The following is a 21,880-nucleotide window of genomic DNA, read 5'->3' on the forward strand; positions in this document are numbered from 1 at the left end:
GCCACGGCCACGCCCGGCCTTTGGCATGCTGGAAAAGCAAACTCGCGGGTAATCACAATCAACTACGGCGAAAAATTTCGAAAAAACGGTAGAGCACAGAGCACTTGACTGCTGCTTGCTCTCGTGCGTACACGGAGGTGAAAAATGAAAATGAAAAAAACATGAATTTTGTAAGTTTATAAATGTGAAAATGCAAGTTTCCCCATAGTAATTTCCATACAAATTTCATTAGCTTTGCGCCAATCGTGGGCTTAACCAATCGCTCTCAAATTTTGGGGGGTTGTTTGGGACCCTAAAAGGAACCCGAAAAATGTATTGCTGACAAAATCAATTTTCGATTCCACCCTAGTAAAACAGGTCGTATTGAGGTGCTCCGATTCGGATGAAACATTCAACGTTGTATCGAAAAGCAATACCGTTTTTGAGTTTGACACTTGGGTAATTCTCTACCAACTCACACGAAATCGGGAAAAGTTTCCCTTACCCCTCTTCGATTTTCGTGAAACTTTGTCCTTTGGGGTAACTTTTATCCCTGATCACGAATCTGAGTCCGTTTTTTGTATCTCGTGACGGAGGGGCGGTACGACCCCTTACATTTTCTGAACTTGTGATAAAAGAGGTGTTTTTCAATAAATTGCAGCCTAAAAGGTGATGAGATAGATGTCAAAGAGACTTTTACGTAAAATTAGACGCCCGATTTGATGGCGAACTCAGAATTCCGAAAAAACGTATTTTTCATCAAAAAACACTAAAAAAGTTTTAGTTAAAGGTTAGAATAAAGTTTTTCATTTTAAATTTTGGTGTTTTTCCAACTTTGCAGGGGCTTTGTAATAATGTTGTACAAAGTTGTAGAACAGACAATTACAAAAAAAATATATAAACATGAGCAGTTTTCCTTAAAACATCACGAGTTATCGCGATTTTACTAAAAAAAGTTTTGAAAAATTACTTTTTGCGTTTCTCTTTGTTTTGTCGTTCGTGTCTGTCACGGGCAGGGTTAGCAGGTATAAACAGAAAAAATCTTGCAAAAACTTTTTTCAAAGAAATAAGCAATTTTGTGTTCAAAAATGGCGTATTTCTACTTTTTGTACATTATAGCTTCACAAAATAAAAAAAACATACATCAATTTAACAAAGTATGGAAGAAATAGATTTTTTTTTCAAATTGTCACTCAAAAAAATTGGAAATGCCAGATTTATCTGGCAACCTAGCACCCTTGGTCGCGGGTGACTATGAACTAGGTCGTGCGAGCTGTCAGTTATGGTCAAGGTACATACAAAATTATGGTTTTCCAGATATTAAAGTGATGCGATGTCAATTTTATCATACTTCTTTATATTTTTTAAAAGGGGCTGAATTTATTCACTATGAACTTATTTATGATCATATTGGAATATTTTCACACAGTTGTTCTTTTTCTTCACCATTTAAAACTGATTTTTCAGTCTAGTAACGGAAAGTGGCAGAGTTTTGAAAACTTTTTGAGTGTTTTTTTTGGATAAAAAATAGATTTTTTTCGGAATTCTGAGTACGCCATCAATCGAGCGTCTAATTTAACATAAAAGCGTCTTTGACACCAAATTTCTATCTCATCACCGTTTCAGGCTGCAAATTATTGAAAAACAGGTGTTCAAAAAAAAAACATGTTCAAAAATGAAAGGGGTCGGACCACCCCTCCGTCACGAGATATATAAAACACGGACCTCGGATTCGTGATCAGGGACAAAAGTTACCCCTTAGGACAAAGTTTCACGCAAATAGAAGAGGGGTCGGGGCAACTGCTGTGTGAGTTGGCGGAGAATTACCCACTTATCTTAACGGCAAAAACATTTAATTTTTGAAGTGAATATTTTCCGAAAATACAACTCCAAAATTATTCCGTCCTTAGAGCTGATTTACTGTGCTTTTTTGCCTTATTTGCTTTCCCCACAAAATTCCACGGACTCCGAAACTTCCCACCGCCGAAAAGTCTAAACAATCTTGAAACATTATTGATGGTGGGTGGAGAAAAGTATATTGCTAGCAAACTTACTTGTTCTTGTGCAGCTCCTTCTTCGAGACGCAGACAGCTGTGTAAGCATCCTCCAGCAAACATAGTTCTTTCTTTTTGCAGTTGAGCGGTTTGCACAAATCACCTGAGGGGGTTGAAAATGAGAGAGAAGAATCGATGGGTAAATACAATTGGATCATTCAGGTAAACTATAGACAGCTACAATGTAATTATGGAGCATTAGGTTTTGTGACTCTCTAGAGGGTAATTTGCTGCGTAATGTTACAACGATTTCATGTCACAGTTGTATAAATTACCAGTCCCCTAAATTAGGTCATGCCAAATGCCAACGACTTCAACCCAACAGCATTCCTCAAAAAAATAACAACAGTTCGTGCACGTTACACCCTTTGGCAGCCACACTTGCGTGCCCACTTGAAATCCAACCTCCCCCGTGGAACACGGTCAATTAGTCGTTCGACGGTCCTGCCACCGGGGCCTACGAGGCCAAGCCATAAAAATGGCTGTGCTGGGGTTGGCATTTAATTTCGGGCTTACCACCGCCCGAATTGAACGACCGTGGCTGGGATTGACTTGTTGTAGGTAATTGGGTTTTTACCTCACGCAGCAGCAGCAGCACCAACTCAGGCAGGACTATTTGTGCGGGGTCAACGTCAACGGCAACAGTGAAATTTGAATAATCGATCGGGAAATTCCCGGAACTTTCAGTCTAGACAGGGTTGATTAGAAGTTTAGAACGATCACAAAAGCATTACATTTCGAAGACTTTAGTTTTTTAAAGAGGTTTCAAGTATCAGCGCCAATTTATGTTTGATTTAGACTTCTGGGGAAGTTGCCTTGCAACAGGTTCAGAAGTTTTTCCCAGCAAAGGTTTTAAGCCCAATATGAGTATCATTCAATTCGTTGAATTTTAACAAAATCTTTTTTTTTAATTACCAAACAAATATAAACACCTTCAATCTTAAAATCGTATTTTAGCATAACTTTTGAAGTACTTAACTAAACTCTATAATTTTCACTAGCGACTGAATGGACCCCAAGACGGATCGAATGAGACCAAAATAGACTAAATCGGTTGAGCCAGTGGCGAGATTATCCAGAGCCAATTTTTTGATCAACATCCAACCACACACACAGACATTTGCACAGAATTTGAGTATGAGTCGATATGTAAACTGCATTTTGAAACATTTTTTTCATCCAAATGTTGAAACAAACCTAGGCTTGTTATTTCAATTTTCATATTTTTTTTTATTTATTTGTCCCCTCCCCTTCGACTTTGGTTAGAGCCGAGGGACATGTACTTAAAAAAATATTTGCATCAAATTTTTTACTGCGTAGTCTTTCGCTTAATTTTAATTCAATTGAGGAACATAATATTTCCGTTTTCGTTCATGCAAGCAGGTAGAATTCAAATACATGGGAATTCGGCAAAAAAAAACTTTTGAAGAAAATTCATAAAAAAAAGAAAAAAAAAAATTCCCCAAGCTCTCTCTAAAATGTTCATATAACAGTAAATAATGTATTAGCTCTCGTTTTCAGTGAAAAGCATGTGCACGTTTTGAAAAATATCATACAAATAATAAAGGAGCTATTCATATCTGAAAGAATTGGCAAAACATATCGTTCTAACAATAATATTAAATTCTTTAACATATCTTTGAGTTCAAGTAGAAATAATGCAAAAAACTGAATCATATATAAGTTATTTTGAAAGTTTGAATAACTAATTTAACCAAAAAAAACTCTTTCAACTATAAACAAACAAAAACTTTTCTCATAAAACTACCCAAGAACTACTGAACTCTTTTGAAAGAATGAGATAAAAGTAAAATAAAAATACAGTAACATAAATAAATTAATGACAACATGTTTAAAATGGGGAAATACGTGAAATTTTACAAACACGAGAATTAATTATTTTAATATAATATGAAATTATTTGTAATATTTTTTGCTAAACTCTACTTCATCTCGTATTTTTTAAAGAACTGCTCTGTTTTTAACCCACAAACATGTTAGGTAATAAAAATATATTTTTTAATGTTCTAATTATTCTAAGACCTATAACCGTTTGCCAATTCAACCTGGTTACCGTTGTTTTTTTTTGAAAAATAAGTCATAGGTCATTTAATAAATTATAACAAAAAAAAAATCATTAAACAATTAATGAATCATTTTTCATATCAAACCAAACAACGTTAAAATAAAAATGGATTTTGATCAACCAGAATAAGTTAAGGATTACTACTGTTTGTATTGAGCAACTCTCTACGAAATCGGTCGATTTTAACCATTTTTATTTTTTGTATTATTTTATTCGGCTCAAACTTTGTGGAGGCCTCCTCTATGACCAAAGAAGCTATTTTGGGTCATTGGTTTACTATACAAGTCTCCGTACAATTTTGGCTGCTGTCCATATAAAAATAGTACGTACATATTCAAACAGCTTTAACTTTTGAGTGAATTTTCTGATCAATTTGGTGTCTTCGGCTAAGTAATGCAGATTTTATAATCAACTTTTTTTTCACAAAAACTACTAACATTCCTTCATTTCCCCGAGGATAGCTTGGACCCGGCGTGGACCCCCTTATGCCCTGGGCTGTATTACACACTCATCAAAAGATGAAGACATGGTATCTCCCGTGTTGGATTATTGTTCCGGATGAGGGTCTAACACAACCACACCAAACAGTGGGATAAGCGTTGTGGAGCCTTCCGGTGGTGGGGCGTCCTCCAAATGCTAATGCTAATGCTAACTTTTTTTTCACAAAAACTCAATTTCCCAAAATATGGCTCTGTTTTCAAGAGATAGCCACCGAAAGTTTGATTTTAGCGAAATATTTGAGCAATTCTCTACCAAAACCGGAAATGGATTTTATTTGTATTTTTTGATTTGGCTCAAACTTTGTGGGGGCCTTCCCTATGACCAAATAAACTCTTTTGTGTGATTGGTTCATCCGTACAAGTCTCCATACAATTTTGGCTGCTGTCCATACAAAAATGGTATGCAAATATTAAAACAGCTGTAACTTTTGATTTTTTTTCTGACCCAAGACACCAAGGGCAAAGTTATAGGTATTGTTGAGGACTATTGAGAAAAAATAGGTACACGGAAAAAAATTGCTGATTTTTTAATCAACATTTTTTATCACTAAAACTCAATTTCCCAAAATACGTATTTTTTTTTATTTTCCAGATTTTTTTATATGTTTTAGGGGACAAAAATCCACAATTTTTGAGCCATAGAGAAACATGGTTAAAAAATCTGCCACCGAGTTATGAACATTTGAAAAAATAGTGATTTTTGGAAAAATCGAAGTTTCATGCAAAAACAAGTTTGACATAATTTTTTAATGCAAAATTTAATTTGCAATCGAAAAGCACTCTACAGATTTTTTGATAAAGGGCTCCGTTTTCAAGATACAGCCACCGAATGTTTGAGTTTAGCGAAATAGTTGCAGTTTTTCAATTTTTAAAAATAGTGACCATGAGTGACTGTTTCTAAAAATATTTTTTTGAAAAGTTCAGAAAATTTGCTATTAAATTGTCTAAGAGACATTGAAGATTGGACCTCGGGTTGCTGAGATAGAGCCGCTTTAAGAGAAAGAAACACGAAAATTGAAGTTTTCTTAATCTCACCAAAACAACCCACCATTTTCTAATGACCAGATCTCAGCAAATATTGCTCCGATTTTCAATGTTAGTACATGAAAAATTCGTGAAATTTTCCGATCTTTTCGAAATTTTTTTTTTAAATCAAGACTAGCATTTTAAATGGGCGTAATATTCAATGTTTGGCTCTTTTAAAATGCTAGTCTTGATTAAAAAAAATTAAAATATTTTTTTCGAATAGATCGGAAAATTTCACGAATGTTTCATGTGTTAACATTGTTAATCGGATCATTAGTTGCTGTGATATCGTCATAAGAAAATGGTGGCTTATTTTGGTGAGATTAAGAAAACTTCAATTTTCGTGTTTCTTTCTCTTAAAGCGGCTCTATCTCAGCAACCCGAGGACCAATTTTTAATGTCTCTTAGACAATTTTATAGCAAATTTTCTGAACTTTTCAAAAAAAAATTTTTTAGAAACGGTCACTTATGGTCACTATTTTTAAAAATTGAAAAACTGCAAATATTTCGCTAAAATCAAACATTCGGTGGCTTTATTTTTAAAACAGAGCCCTTTATCAAAAAATCTGTAAAGTAGGGTAGGGTAGTCATCAATGAGACACTTTTGGTTTTTAACTTTCAACGATTTTTTTTTTCACCAGCATTTTTTAATGAGCTTTTTGTTGCATTTTCTTTCTTTTAATGTGTTCTAACATTGACCAAAATATGAGATCAATCCGACCTCTACAGCCAGAGCAATCCAACTGTCTTATTGTAGACGCACTTGGCAGGAACAATGAGACAGGTGGGGAACAATGAGACACTCTACGAAAATCAATACTTTTCTAGTAAAACATAATGTTTTTGTATTGTTCCATTGCAGGTGACTTACCTTGAACATTTTAAAGCAATTTTTCCAACTTGAAGCTTTCATTAACAAAAGTTGTACTAAAAAGTATTTAAATTTAGTAAAATCCATTTATTTATACCATATAACTTTATATGTTTGGCTAAATGAAGTCAAAACTCAATAAATATGCCAAAAATCACTTCCGATTCATGTTTTGAAGGATTTCCCTGGATTTTGAAATGTTTAATGAAGAAAAATCAAAGTGTCTCATTGTTACCCATGGGCTGAAATGAGTGGGGAACAATGAGACAGCCCTGGATTCTGGGTATATTCTTAATTTTGGTCAATTCTAATGAAAGGCCATTGTAGCCCAACTCATGCCCTATGAAATGACGAAAGAAGTTTGGAGAAATTTTAGTTTTTGTATTATTGGCAGAATATATGCGAAAATGTAATTTTCAGTCATAATTTACTTTTACACCCCAAAATCAAACATTTATGAATAACTTTGCAAGGGAGCGTCCATAACCAAAGCCACTATTATGGCAGACGTGTATCCAGTAGATACACCTTTCCCCAAAATATGAGCCTGATTGGTTGAAACTACGACTTGTGAGAGCTATTTTATCATTGTTCCCCGTGTCTCATTGATGACTACTCTACCCTACTTTTCGATTGAAAATTCAATTTTACATTAAAAAATCACGTCAAACTTGTTTTTGAATGAAATTTTGATTTTTTCCAATAATCACTATTTTTTCAAAAATCCATAACTGGGCGGCAGATTTTTTGACCATGTTTCTCTATGGCTCAAAAGTTGCGGGTTTTAGTCCCCTAAAACAGATCCAAAAATCTCGTAAATCAAAAACAATGTATTTTGGAAAATTTAGTTTTTGTGAAAAAAAGTTGAATGAAAAATTAGCGATTTTTTTTCCGGGTACCTATTTTTTCTCAATAGTCCTCAACAATACCTACAACTTTGCCGAGGACATCAAATTGATCAGAAAATTCACTCAAAAGTTACAGCTGTTGCCTTAAATCATTTTGCATATTCTTATGATAAGGTTGTTTTCTTACTCAGCTGAATAAATCAAATTAAATTTCAATAAAACAGTTCAAAAAAAAAAAAAAACAATTCATTTTCACCTTCAAATTACTCATAAAATTTAACACATAATTTAAATTCAAACACAATCTCAAATACACCCACTAAAGCCGCCTCCGATCGACCACCTCGCGAACGACAACACCTAATTTATATGCGACACGTGGAGCTCTGCCCCTTCCAATCAACCCGTCCAATTCCTCCTGCTGACATTGGCCATCCGCGTGGCGGCTATCGGTGACGCGCCGCCCTCCCTCGACTGACCTAGGTTAACTCCGAGACCGCGCACCACTTGTGCACCTTGTTGTCCCATGACCCAGTTCCTGCGGTTCTGGAGGTGCCCTGGCGGCCGAAGTCGCACTTTGCGTTCCATTAAGTTTCCCCGGAGGGTGGCCACCCCTCGGGGATGGTTTGCATCGAAAAGCTCAAGTTTCAGTGTTTGGTGGTTAGGGTGGTTCATTTCACGCTTTTTTTTAACACAAATACTGTGACCAGGACAATTTGTCTACTTTGAAATTTTTTTAAAATCGAAGAAATTTTTTGATTTAACCACCCTAAAGTGCCTTGGATGCAACTTTAGTCGCCGTCGCCACGACCATTCGACAGCAGTGGAGCGAGTCTAGTCGAGTGATATTTGATGGGAAATTATGCAAATTTATTCATAATATTGTCGCGCGTAGGTCGCCTTGGCCGCCCTGGAGTCCTAGTGATGGGAACTATTCTTGGATCACCCTGGACGCTAACCAAGAGGCCGCTATGGGACGGAATAATGAAATTTCGGTTGCATACCTTCAGGAAGGAGGAGGGATGTTTATAGTTATAGAGAAAAATTAGTTTAAGGTCAAATAAAGGAAATCGGCCAATTTCGTAAGGAATTGCTCATATTTCACTAGAAAAAACGAAGTTGACTTTATAGATGTCGTCCACCATTACTAGTACGGCGCCGGATACCCATATTTACCCTTGAAATTTTTAGAGCGCCCGCCTTGGGATTCGAACCAGCAACCTCTGGATTGTGGGTCCAGTGCACGGTCCGATTGATCCACACGGGCGGGATATTTCACTAGAGCCTAATGTTATTTGAGCTCTTATGGGTATACATTCAATATCACGCCCTTTTAAAATGTTAGTCTTGATTGATAAAAAAATAAAATATTATTTTCGAAAAGATCGGAAACTTTCACGAACGTTTCGTATTTAACATTGCAAATCGGACCATTACATAGTTGTCTAGATCGCAAAATTAAGTGGAAAATTGATTTTCCAAAAAATTGTGAAGTTTTGGAGCTTTGGTGTCTTCAGAAGAGTTGTTGCAAATGGAAAGGGTCAACTTTTGGTTTTGTTCAAAATTAGGGTGGTTCACGATTTGGGTTATTTTCAAATCTTACTTTGCTGGAATACTTTTGAGATTTATTTTGATTCCTAGAATATTCCCTTGCATCTTTTTTTCACCTTAAAATGGCTGTAACTTTTGACCTTTAAGTCGAAATTGACTTATCAAAAAATAAAAATGTTTGTTTTGTAAAGCTCTAAAAGTGACAAGAATATCATCATTTTTCGGAAAATCCGTACTCTACCGTTTTTTCGAAATTTTTCGCAGTAGTTGATTGTGATTACCCGTGAGTTTGCTTCTCCAGCATGCCAAAGGCCGGCCGTGGCAGTTCGAGTGCGGCCTCGAAAAACCCGCGAAGTTCGTCTACCGGCCGTGTGCAAAAAGGTAAACAAACCAACGCCGTGTCGCCGCCATCTCGCAGGGGAGCGTGAGCGCAGATGGAATCGACAAAAAGTTACTACATTCCGGGTATGTTCCGAGATCACCAGTGCGAACCCGTTCCGGTACTTCCGGCGCCACCACCAGTCGCACATCCACATCCGCCAACATCCCCATCAGGAACGAGTTCCAGATGCTGAGCGACGACGAAGAAAACAACAACACCGACGGCAGCAGCACTACCGACGATGACGACGACGACGACGACGACGGGCGTGCACGGAAAAAAGTGTCGACGCCAAAAAAGAGCAATTCTCCAAAGGAACGTAGACCACCTCCAATTTTTGTTTTGGACACGTTGGCGGACGATGTTGACGAGTTGCTGGAAGGCCTCGGATATTGTCTGAAAATCGGTAAGTCGTCAGTGCAAGTTTACACATTTGACGAAAAGAACTTCGACCTGGTTGTGGAGAAATTGAAGCTTCAAAACTTCAAGTTTTACACATTCGACCCCGTGCAGAAGACTGCCGTTAAGGTCGTCTCGCAGGGGTACCAAGACCGCCCGATCTCCGACCTCAGGAAGGGCCTCTCGGGTGCTGGCATAACACCGCGTGACATAAAAAACCTCTCGTGGAAGGCAACAGTCACAGGTACACACACCCTGTACCTGTTGTACTTCGACCGCGGCACCGTCAAAATTCAAGACCTGCGGCGAACTAAGGCGTTGGATGGTTTTTGGGTAAACTGGCGGTTCTACTCAAAGAGCCCGTCGGACGCAGCACAATGCCACCGTTGCCAGAAATTCGGCCAAGGCTTGTGGAACTGCAACCTCCCGCCCCGCTGTGTGAAGTGCGGTGAATCACACCTCTCTGAGGCGCGTGGACAGCCGTGCAAGGCGGACTTGGGGGACAAGGCAGAGCAAACAAAGGCGCGCATCAAGTGCGCCAACTGTGGAGGTAACCATACCAGCAACTACCGTGGATGCAGCGCACGGAAAAACTACCTCGAGGAGCAGGAAAAGAGGAAGAAGAAAGCAGCAGCGTCCCACTCTCCTCAGCGAAGTACGAGCGTAACCGGCACGGTACGGCAGCTGGTCATCGTACGGTTCCAGCGGACAACTCAGCGTTTCCTCCTGGATGGGGGCGATCGTTTGCCAGCGTGGTCGCTGCCGGCAGTGGCAATACGGCCCAGCAAGAAGTTACCGGGGAAGATCTCTTTACCCTGCCAGAGTTCTTTGCTCTCGCAGGGGAGATGATGACGCGGTTTCGGACCTGCCGTAACAAGGCGGAGCAATTCCTGGCCCTTGGGGAGCTGATGATCAAGCACATCTATAAAGGATAAATAACTGTGATCTAGTTTTAAGCTTTCTCTATTTCTATTCCCTTTCCCTTGCAATTTTAGTAAGTTTTTTTTTTATTTTTTTCTTACTCTTGGTGACACCTTTTTTTACAAACAATAACTGTTCCAACATGGGTTATGATGTAACACACAGCTGTAAGGAACTCCAATACTTTGTTATGTACCTCAAAAGAACTTATTGTAGTCATTATCCAAACTTACAACTTTGCCGAAGACACCAAATCAATCAAAAAATTCTATCAACAGATTTTTGAATTTTCATAAATCATTTTTGTAGGGACAGCTGCCAAATTTGTATGGAAAATTATATGGACAAACTTATCATGCAAAATGGCTTATTTAGGCATACCGAAGGCACCAAAAAAGTTTCAGACAGATTTAAAAATACAAAATTTAAATTTTAATTAGACCGATTTAGTAGAGAATTTTTCATTTAAAACTTTATTTATCTGTTGGCAACCATTAAATATTTTCAGAGACGGTCATGCTTGGTCATGTTTGCATTTGTTTTATTACAAACTAGAAAAACGTTTTTTGACTTTTTTCCACGTTCTTAAAAAACTTTTTTTTAAATAATTGGCAACATTGTCAAATAAACTTGGATCAACCTGTGCCATAACTCAAAATATGCAATTTTTTGCCTCTAAAACAAGTTCTTACCGTTCTCAAGAAACAGTAATTGTTTTTAATAGCCTTTTCGTGTGGATAGCTGTCAAACTTGTGTGGAAACTTGTATCAACGAACTAATGATGCAAAATGTCATCTTTGGTCATAGAACAGGTTCCCATACCAAAAAATATAATTTGTCCGAAGTGTCAGAGAGTTGCTCAGAAGTAACAAAAACAAGTTGAATGTTTCCATCGATGAAGCACGTGTCACCACCGTGGAAGCCATCATATTTGCACTGCCCAAAGGGAATCGAACCCGTGTCGAGTGTTGATGCTTCCCTCCGAGCTCGAGGGCAGTATGAATAACCAACCACGTGTCAACACGTGGCGTGGGAGAGGACACTTGCGACATGTAGTCAACACAGGGCATAGATTCATGATTTGAGAACGTGAGAAAAGGGCCAGCACTGCAAGTGAGCTCGTATCAGAGATAAAGAGAAGATGTTTTTGCCGCAATCTTCTTGTCTGTGGGCAACCTATCCCCAACGAATGACCACTTTACCTGCCCAGAATGTCCGCCCAAACATTTCAATAACAACAAACTTCCTTATGCTCCACCGGTGCGGAACCGATTCTCACCCGAAGATTTGCACACGGTTGCTACAGCGTTGCATACTTTCAGGAGAGGGTGCAGTGAGCTGGCAAAAAGTGAACAAAACCCCGACCCAGCTGCAGCAAACCAAACCGATTCAGCAGCGCTGTAACATCAAGCATTTTACTGCAGTTGAATCGTGGTCCATGCTTCGTCGTCATGTTCTCCGGAGTTGTACGGGCGCGCGTTTTCTCGACGTGCACACGTATATATGGAAATTATCCACCAGAGTGCACTTGAGTACATAACAAAACAATCCAACCTGAACTTTCTTCCCGGTAATGTGTGTCTGTGTTTGTTGGAGAGAGAGACGTTTGGCAGTTGGTGTACGAAACTTACCCGAAATTGTGATCATATATTGTTAAATATGTCAAATGTGTTCAAATGTGTTCAACAGTGTTCAACTTTGCTTAACTGTTTTTAATCGTGTTCAAATGTGTCAAAAAGTGTTCAACATTGTCAAATGTGTTCAAATGCGACCAAAGGTTGTCACTTTCCCCCGTGTCACAAGAAAGGGACACTAAAGCACTTGAAAACAACTACCCTGGACAACGTGGGCAAAGCAAACTCTTTACTGCACAGCCAACTCAGCAGCATCGCTGTATTACACTTGACAGTTGGTTGTTTGTTTGCCCCCATTTTCCCGTCGCCGCCATTGTTGTTGCACTACTGTTGCTGAAACTGGTACGGAGATTGCTACAACAGCTCTCTCGTACCAACACGCAAAAGTGAAATATGATAACACACGAAGAACATCAAGGAGAAGCGAAAAAAAAAAAAATGGCAGAGTACAAAAAAAAAGGTGGCTGCAAAGTGCACTTGTGGTCGCGCGTGCACTATCATCCCCCTCCCCCCCCTTTGGTAGTGGTTGGCACACATTTGCATATTTATACTTTTTTTTGCGCAAACATTACTACAGCTGCAAAGACTAGCGAAGTCATATATTTGCACTTGAGAGTAAGTACTGGTCGCGCACGGGGCGGCGGTTTTTGCGGCATGTCAGATGTGATTCATCAACACACGCGGGGGGATAAACTGCACTTTCACAGGGAATGATCGTAGCGATTTGTGGGAAAAGAATGGTCATGTGACCCGTTGAAGATTTTTTTAAAACATAAAAAGAAAAATTTTATGTGATGATTTTCAAATGATTTCTTTCAATGCTGTTTTTATGTTTTTTTTTCACTTAGCTAAAACTGTCGTCCAAATTTGAACACAAATTCAAAAATAAAGTCATTGTTTTCGATTCCGAAATGGAAAACCCGATTTAATATCACCAGAGGTGAAATAGAGCCTTTCTTACAAAATGATGAAACTTTGAATCTTTTAAGACTAAACCTCGAATGCATTTTTTTTTAAATTTCAGAAGTGCATTATGGGTCTTAAGATAATTATATTTTATTTAGAAAAAAACTTATTGGATTGACATTTTTAGAAAAAAAGGGTACTCAGTCTTGAATGTTAGTCTATGATTAACTAAAAAAAATATGTATCGATATTGCACTTTGTCGATCTATTATCAGAAGCCAGAAAGAACACTTTCACGCGCAAGCGTAAATGTGCTGGCGTTTATGCTTCGACTTGACGACTTGTCGATCTTTCGAGTGAGAACGAGTACTTCAAATTTGATGTTCAGTATATGATTCTGTATAAAACCAAAAAATTAATGGGAAAAAATAGGGTAAAAATTAGACGAAAACCACTAGTATGGCTATATCTCTGGAAATTCATTTTGGAAAAGCTTAAAATTTTGGGACCAAGCAATTTAAGGCGCATGTTTTCGAATGGCTTTTTGTTTGAAACTGAATTCTTTTAATTTGATATTGTTATCTGTAAAATTGTCCAACAAATTCCCCTGAAAATGGCTTTGACCACATTTACTGGTCAAAAATTGTGAACCGAAAAATAAAATGTTCTTCTCCGATCCCACGGCTACAAATCTGAAATATAAAAATTGTGGGTTTTACGAACGGTTTTCCAATGATGGAAGACACACATTTTTAAGAGCGGATTCAGACATCGCACAAGTATTTCAGAAAAAGAGCATTCAAAAATCAGGCTTTGAGTTCCGGGTTTCGGGCAAAATTCAATCGAAAGAGCGCATCATAACCTTCCCCGCCGGACACGATTTTTTTTAAGATTTTCTAAAAAAGCGTTTTTCTAAAAGCAAACCTTAAACCTTTCTTTTGCGAGAAAGGCAAAAAAAGAATAGAATTTCAGCTATTTCAAACATCAATCAGTGTCTTGTACAAAACTTTTCAAGATTAAATACAACGTCAAAGAATTAATCTGAGAAATGGGATTAAAAATGCCCTTAGTGATAAAAATGGACTAAATTGTAGAATTTTTTTGTAAATTTTATCAATGTTTCGGAGTTAATTTTGAGATCAATTCCAGCCCAAAACAGGAATTTTTAGGTACTTTTTTCTCGACCCTCTCCGATTTCGATGAAACTTTGTAGACATGTTATCCTAGGCAAATATACGCAATGTTTGTGTATATGGAGCCAGTAACACTCGATAATGACATTTTAGAAGGGCGTACGTGTTATCAATATTTTTGTATTTCGTAATTTATCGTATCATCGTATCAAAAAGTGGTCAAAGACAAACTTGTAGGAAATTTGACGGGCTTTCCGACAAAAATACACTGAAAGAAAAAAACACTCCACTTTTATGAGATTTTTTGATTTTTAAGTTTAAAAATTAAATTTAAAGGTGAGCCCACGTTTTTTTTTCGCTCAAATTTTTTGTCAAAATAGCCTAAGATGTTACAAAAAGATTCACGAAAAATGCAGGATGGAGCGTGGGTCTCGTGGCGCAGGGGTAGCGGCTTCGGCTGCCGATCCCGATGATGCTATGAGACGCGGGTTCGATTCCCGCTTTATCCACTGAGCTTCTATCGGATGGTGAAGTAAAACGTCGGTCCCGGTTTCTCCTGTCTCGTCAGAGGCGCTGGAGCAGAAATCCCACGTTAGAGGAAGGCCATGCCCCGGGGGGCGTAGTGCCAATAGTTTCGTTTTTTTCGTTGCAGGATGGAGCAACTCACCTAAAAAAATACAAAAATCATATACTGAAACTGTTTTTTTGAAAAGTGCTCTAAACGTCAAAATTTTCAAAAACCGAATTCGAGAGTCGATTCTCCAGACAATTTTACATAAAAGTATATCCATATTGACCATTGTCCTAAGTCCAATGCTTGTGAAGTTACAGCGGTTTTAAAAATAAAAATGTTGAAAAAATAGGATTTTTGGTAGTTTTTGGCGATTTCTATATGACAGACTTGATTTTTCAGTCTCGTAAATATTTTTACCGAAAAGCTCGTCCAATTTCCCATAAGTTTGTCTTTGACCACATTTCAATTGGATGTCATATAGAAATTGTAGTAAACACACATTTAAAACCTTTTCTTTGCTCACCGTGAACCCATTTTGAAATTAAATTTGCAAATCGTCGCCAAAAGACCTTTCGTTGCAAAATTCCAAACCAGACTGAAGGCCTGTCCCAGGCTGACACTCAATCACGATCATTCCAAGAGCTCACACACACTTAGGGGAAGGTGGGGCAAGACGACCATATGGGGCAAGAGGAACAATCGATCGTACGGCCGTAATTTTTACAATTTTGATTATTTTCAGTTTGACGAATTGTTGCCAGCAATGCAATTAGCTGATTCTACTACCACATAACCGCCAAAACGACGTTAACGCCACGGGGCATAAGATTTAATGAAGTTTTTTTCAAAACCTTTGTTTTCTTATAATATTTGGGAAGTACAAAATAAGGCGTAGGGTTCGTTTTAGGGCTCATTTTATCAAAATCGTGGAAATGGGATTTAACGCGTAAAAAAAGATTTTTTTCAAAAATGACAATTTTTGAGGCACTTTGGCCTTGCGCATCTTTTGGCATATATAAAATTGAAGTTTTGAGCTTGGTAGAGCTCGGTATAGGCCTTCAAAGTTAGGCATTTTTTCGAAAAATTGGTCATTTAGAACGAAATATTCAATTTTAAAGGAGAATGGGCAAATTTGGTCCAAGGATGTACACGAACGGGACCAACTTTTTTCGAAAGATCTCGCCGAGACATGAAAAAAAGGCTTCTGGACCAACTCTCTAAACCCCGGGGTTCAAAAGTTACATGCTGTTGAAGTTTGAGCATTTTGGGTTAAAATGTAAAAAAATCGTATTTTTGCTATTTCTAAAATCATTCATAAAATCTCTGTTTCATTATGGATTTAGATTTTCTTGACTTCATTCGACGCGTATCAGCAAAAACTATGAGTTCTGATATGTCTTAGCATGATTGAAACATGATTTCTCTTGTTTTTATCCGTTTGAACCGTTTGTGCAAGAGGCATCCCATAGAAACAAGTCGAAACTTCAAGGTTTTGAAACCGGATCCAACCCAGACTGCTTCAGTGAGTATGGAAGGCTTCAGTGCAATGTTGTAACAACTTATTGGGATGGTCTGAGTCATTCGAGAACTCCTTGGAGTTAAGACCGGTGAGTCTACCGACGTAACAAGCAAGATGTCGACCGGTTTTGACAACGGAACATACCCGCATAGCTTCAGTGAGTGTGGTAGACTGCTTTGCTAATATGTTGGGATGTCCTGGGTCATCCAAGGACTCCCTGGAGTTATGATCTGTAGGTCTACGGCTGTTACAAGGACTCCCTGGAATGGTCCAGAACATCCCAACATAACAGCGATACAGTCTGCCATACTCACTGAATCTTTGCGGTTCTGATGCGCGGTTAAAAATCGACCTTTTTCTTGTTACAGTGACCCACATATCTAAACTCCAGGGAGTCCTAGGATGACCAAAGACATCCGGGGTAAAAAATCGTCGACCTCTTGCTTGTTACGGCTGTAGCTTCACAGATCATAACTCCAGGGAGTCCTTGGATGACCCAAGATATCCTAACACATTAGCAAAGCAGTCTACCACACTCACTGAAGCTATGCGGGTATGTTCCGTTGTCAAAACCGGTCGACATTTTGCTTGTTACGGTAGTAGACCCACAGATCTTAACTCCAGGGAGTGCTAGGAGAACCCAGGACACTCCAACACATCAGCATAGTAGTCTACCATACTCACTGAAGCCATGCGGGTATGATCCGTGGTCAAAAACCGCCGACATCTTGCTTGTTACGGCGGTAGACTCACCGGTCTTAACTCCAAGGAGTTCTCGGATGACTCAGACCATCCCAATAAGTTGTTACAACATTGCACTGAAGCCTTCCATACTCACTGAAGCAGTCTGGGTCGGATCCGGTTTCAAAACCTTGAAGTTTCGACTTGTTTCTATGGGATGCCTCTTGCACAAACGGTTCAAACGGATAAAAACAAGAGAAATCATGTTTCAATCATGCTAAGACATATCAGAACTCATAGTTTTTGCTGATACGCGTCGAATGAAGTCAAGAAAATCTAAATCCATAATGAAACAGAGATTTTATGAATGATTTTAGAAATAGCAAAAATACGATTTTTTGTACATTTTAACCCAAAATGCTTAAACTTCAACAACTTGTAACTTTTGAACCCCGGGATTTAGAGAGTTGGTCCAGAAGACTTTTTTTTATGTCTCGGCGAGATCTTTCGAAAAAAGTTGGTCCCGTTCGTGTACATCCTTGGACCAGCTCCCATACAAATTTGCCCATTCTCCTTTGGGAGCTGAAATAGAATCAAGGTGAAATCAATAATCTTTCCCTCACCACTTGAAAGTTATTAATGTTCTTATAGAGTAATCTACTGCCCATAATTGAAAATTCGGCTATTATGCCAAATCAAGTATTCCGAGAAAAACGCATTTTAGTGTTTGTCACAAAATCTCTGTCAAAGCAATTTCCCATAAGAGTGGCATATTAGCCGTTTGGTTTTTCGCATCGGCAGCCAAGTCTAAACACTATTTCAGTGAGATTCAAGTTCCAGAAGATGCGTTGGAACATCCTCTACCACCTGGTGCTAATATCTCGTTTTTGCCAAAAGTGGATATTAGCCGTTTTTTCAATGGTGGGCAGTCTACGTGCGCATGTATTGCGTGTACGTACACGAAAAAGATTGAGGTTAAATTTTGTCCGGACAGAAAAATCAAATGGTGCGCTATTGTGTGTACGCAAAACGTCATAAAGCTCTATTGAAAAGTGCCGGCGACAAAATTGGGCGAAAAGTTTATCGCCCGGAGATCGCGAGTTGGCGCGAGCGAATGAACACCGCGAAAACAGATCTGAGGGTTCATTGGGATTAAATGATTATTTCGTCATTCGGTTTAATTCTGGAGTTTTTTTTGAAAAGGTCCAATAAACCAAATTTTCAGTTTTTGTTTTTTGGGTGTTTTTGAAACCGCCTTGAGTCAGGGGTATTCAAAAACACCCAAAAAGCGAAAACTTAAAATTTGGTTTATTGGACCTTTTCAAAAAAAAAAAAAAAAACTTCAGAATATCGCTACTTTGAAGCGATGTAATTCATTTTTACAGTAAATTAGGCATTGTTACATCAAATTTGACCTTTCAAACGCACAAAAATGACAAAATTTTAAAACAACAATGTTTGCCAATTTGACCGTTTTACCCCCAATTCCCCTTGTAGAACAAAAGAAAGGTTCATTCGCGGTCTCTCAGCAGCGCGCTGTTTTGTTTGCTGGATCAACATTTGGAAATGTCGAACGTTGAAGGAAATCGCTCAAAAAATGGAAATTAACCGATTTCAAATGTTTTGGCGGCAAATGAAAGGTAAGGGTGGCTAATTTATGATTCCGATCTGTAAAACCTGGGAGGGAGAAGCGAAGAGGACTTCTTATTCTTATTCATTTTCTTGTTGTTGTTTTTGTTTTTTGTGCAAGATAATTTCTCTTCCCATATAAATTTCCAGTCAGTCGTCATCTGCCTTTCTTGACATTTCAAATTTTCTTGCAGCACATTTCAAAACAGTGCTCAAGATCGTGCATGACTCATGTGATGCAACTTTCTCTGCCAATTTTTTTTTATTCATAACATTTTTTTTTGGTCCTCTTCCGTGCAGAGATTAGGTTAGGACCGGGAATCATGAAAGTTACATAAAAAATAATGATAATATTTTTTCAAACAAATGACAGCAACATGAAACCGATCCCTTTTAATTGATCTGAGTAGGTCTTCCTGAGTTTCAACTGGATGCTGAACTCGTTGAAGATCCTCCTCAGCTCAGCCGAACTGCAGAGTACTGCCTTGCCTTGTTCCTTCGTGACTCCACAGGCGTGGGGCGGGGTTAGTATTTTCTTTGCTGCTTCATGCTTGTCGAGAGCGATCCTTCTGTTTTTAATCCGGAACCGCGCTCGACAGCGGAGGAACTACGTCGGTGTGAACGCCGGTACTGCCGAACTTTGTTTTCCATCTTTTCAATTCTGGTTGCAATAAAATGCAAACCCGAGCTGTGGAGGAAGTTAAGTGAATTCGCTGTGACGTGATCATTCTTCCGAGATGCCGGTTTTGCAGAGTGATTTTTTTTGAAAAACGGTGGCTTACGAAAACGATTCCGCTTCCTATCTATCCGTGTTAACCTCCAGCTCGCCGTTTTTTCCCCTCTTTGTTCGCATTTTCGCCCAGAGAATTTGCGTCACTTCCCTCAAAGCTCGGGTTCTACTGAAGGAACGATTTATATATTTTAACACATTGACTACTACTACTACTACTACCAACTTAATAAGTCTTAGTGTAAGCACATGTATGTATGACATAACATTGTTTGATTTATGGTCATAAGGAAATATATCTTATGAAAACATATTTTAAACTGAATTTTAATAAAAATTAGCAAAAAACAAATAAACGTTTATTACATATTTTTGGCCTCTTTTGCATTTAATGAACGATCTACGTCCAAAAATACTTTTACAAATTAAAATACTTTTTTAAATTTATTTTTCTTCAAACACAATACTGCTCCAACCAAATAAGAACAGTAACAAAAAATTAAGGCGGCTCTCACTGACAGTTCGCAAGTGGCTGACACTGACAACTAGGTGTATTTTTCTTCGCCCGACTCAGTGTAAAACTAGTTAGGCATTTTTTTTTCGAAAAATCGGTTATTTAGAACAAAATTTTCAATTTTTGAAATTTGGTGTTTTTTTGGAAATACTAAAAAAATGTTTTAAAATTCATGCTTTTTGATAGCTTAACCATATCCATTTCCCGATGCATTAAAAATGTAAACTGTAGCAAAATAAGTTTCGCTCACTTTGCAGTTTCCAATCACCTTGAGATAAGGTAAAGCACATCAGCGTAGAACGCATTTAGAAGCACACAAAAAGTACGCAACTATTCATCTGGTTTAGCCCGGCGTCTTTGGTGGCATCACCACAGCCAAAGTCGCAAGTTTTGTCCGGAAGGCATTCACCCAGGATGTGGTGCCTCAGTCAAGTCGGCAAAACTTGACTCCGGCGCATACACACACGCACACATACGCTACATCCGCACATTCGGAAGCAACCGATAGCGCCAACTTTTCAGCGGAAGTCTGGGTATGATGCACTGTGGAAAAAAAACGACATTATCTCAACTTTTTTGTGCACTTAACGTTGTCCCGCCCGTGTGGATCAATCGGACCGCGCACTGGACTCACAATCCAGAGGTCGCCGGTTCGAATCCCGCGGCGGGCGCTCTAAAATTCTTTGTGTAAATATGGGTATTCGGCGCCGTCGCTCCGTGCCATACTTTCATACACTTAGGAGCCCAGGGCGGCGAAGTCCTTGTAGATAAAAGGAAGACACTAGTGGTTGGTACTAGCAATGGTGGCCGACAGCTATAAAGTCAACTTCGTTTTAACGACGAAAAATTTCATGAAACCAAGTAAAATTTCCGACAATTTTTTTTCCAGTGTTCATTTTCAAGTCAGACCCCGGTCTCTGGTGTGCCCGTTGAACCGCACCGAGCTGAACTTTGATGTCGGGCTTCAGAACCTCAAGAAGAAGCTCACCCCATCGCCAGTAATCCGGAACGCCCAGAAGCAGTAGACACCAAAGACGACGATGCGGTTCGGTTGTATAATACGCCATACGACGCCAACTGCAGAGGATCATCTCAATTCATGGCGAATTTACAGGGCAAATAAGTAAAGTGGGTGTAATGCGAAAGTGGGTTATTATGCTTTACTGCAAATTTTCTGGATTTGATCGTGCTTTAGAAGGGCTATGAAGTAACGTGTTTAGTGAATAAAAAACAACATAACATTATGTTAAACAACTTATTTCATACATTGTAGTGCTTAAACAAAACTAACTTTATCCACAATTTTTGTTTTAATTCCGCAGCCCTTCAAATATAAATATTCTTTAAGCCAGCATTACAAATTTCATAGAAATTAATCAACACCAAAAGATTTTTCTAATGCTTAATGGGCTGTAATCCAATTTTCAATCATTAAAATTAAATCGTTCATTCTACAGCATCAAAGAGCCGATTCATTAAAAAGGACAAACGAACCATGACTCACAAAAAAATGCCGCGGTTCTTTGTGAAACTCCAGTCTTTTAAAAGAACCGTTTTAATGTGGAATAATTGCTTAACATGAATTATTTTGAGATCTGAATTGACATATTGCATTGGGAGGTCTAATGCAACTTTTTCATCAAAAATTGAAAGTCTCAAATAACATTCATGCCAATGTTTGAACACCTCTTAAAAAGTTTTCAAATCCACAAATGCAAAACTAAATTAAAAAAAAAAAACATTTTGCAACTGCTCGTAAAGATACATTAAAGCATTATCTGAATACAAATTTGCTCAACTAGGAAAAATTTAACCAAAAAACTACTAAATAGGGGAAATATACACAGCAAAAAATCCGATGGTAAAATCGCATGCAAAAGCATGCACATCACCTTCGTCAAAATAAACACTTAATTTTACACGCTGCATGTACAATTTTTGTAAACCCAAAATAAAAAGTTGCAACCGACGGGATTCAAACCCAGCACCTACAGTAGGGACTG

The 21,880-nt window shown here is 38.4% G+C and overlaps 1 protein-coding gene across 1 annotated transcript in view; it reads right to left on the reverse strand.

The window, feature by feature from the left end:
- Positions 1-21,880, reverse strand: part of LOC6044618 (proteoglycan Cow) — a 316,099-nt gene that overhangs the window by 55,690 nt on the left and 238,529 nt on the right. Inside the window, exon 3 of the mRNA XM_038248521.1 lies at positions 2,034-2,136. Within this exon, the coding sequence (XP_038104449.1) occupies positions 2,034-2,136 (103 nt within the window). The remainder of the gene's footprint in view (positions 1-2,033; positions 2,137-21,880) is intronic.

The sequence above is a fragment of the Culex quinquefasciatus genome, chromosome 1, assembly GCF_015732765.1.
Source record: "Culex quinquefasciatus strain JHB chromosome 1, VPISU_Cqui_1.0_pri_paternal, whole genome shotgun sequence".
Classification (NCBI taxonomy): domain Eukaryota; kingdom Metazoa; phylum Arthropoda; class Insecta; order Diptera; family Culicidae; genus Culex; species Culex quinquefasciatus.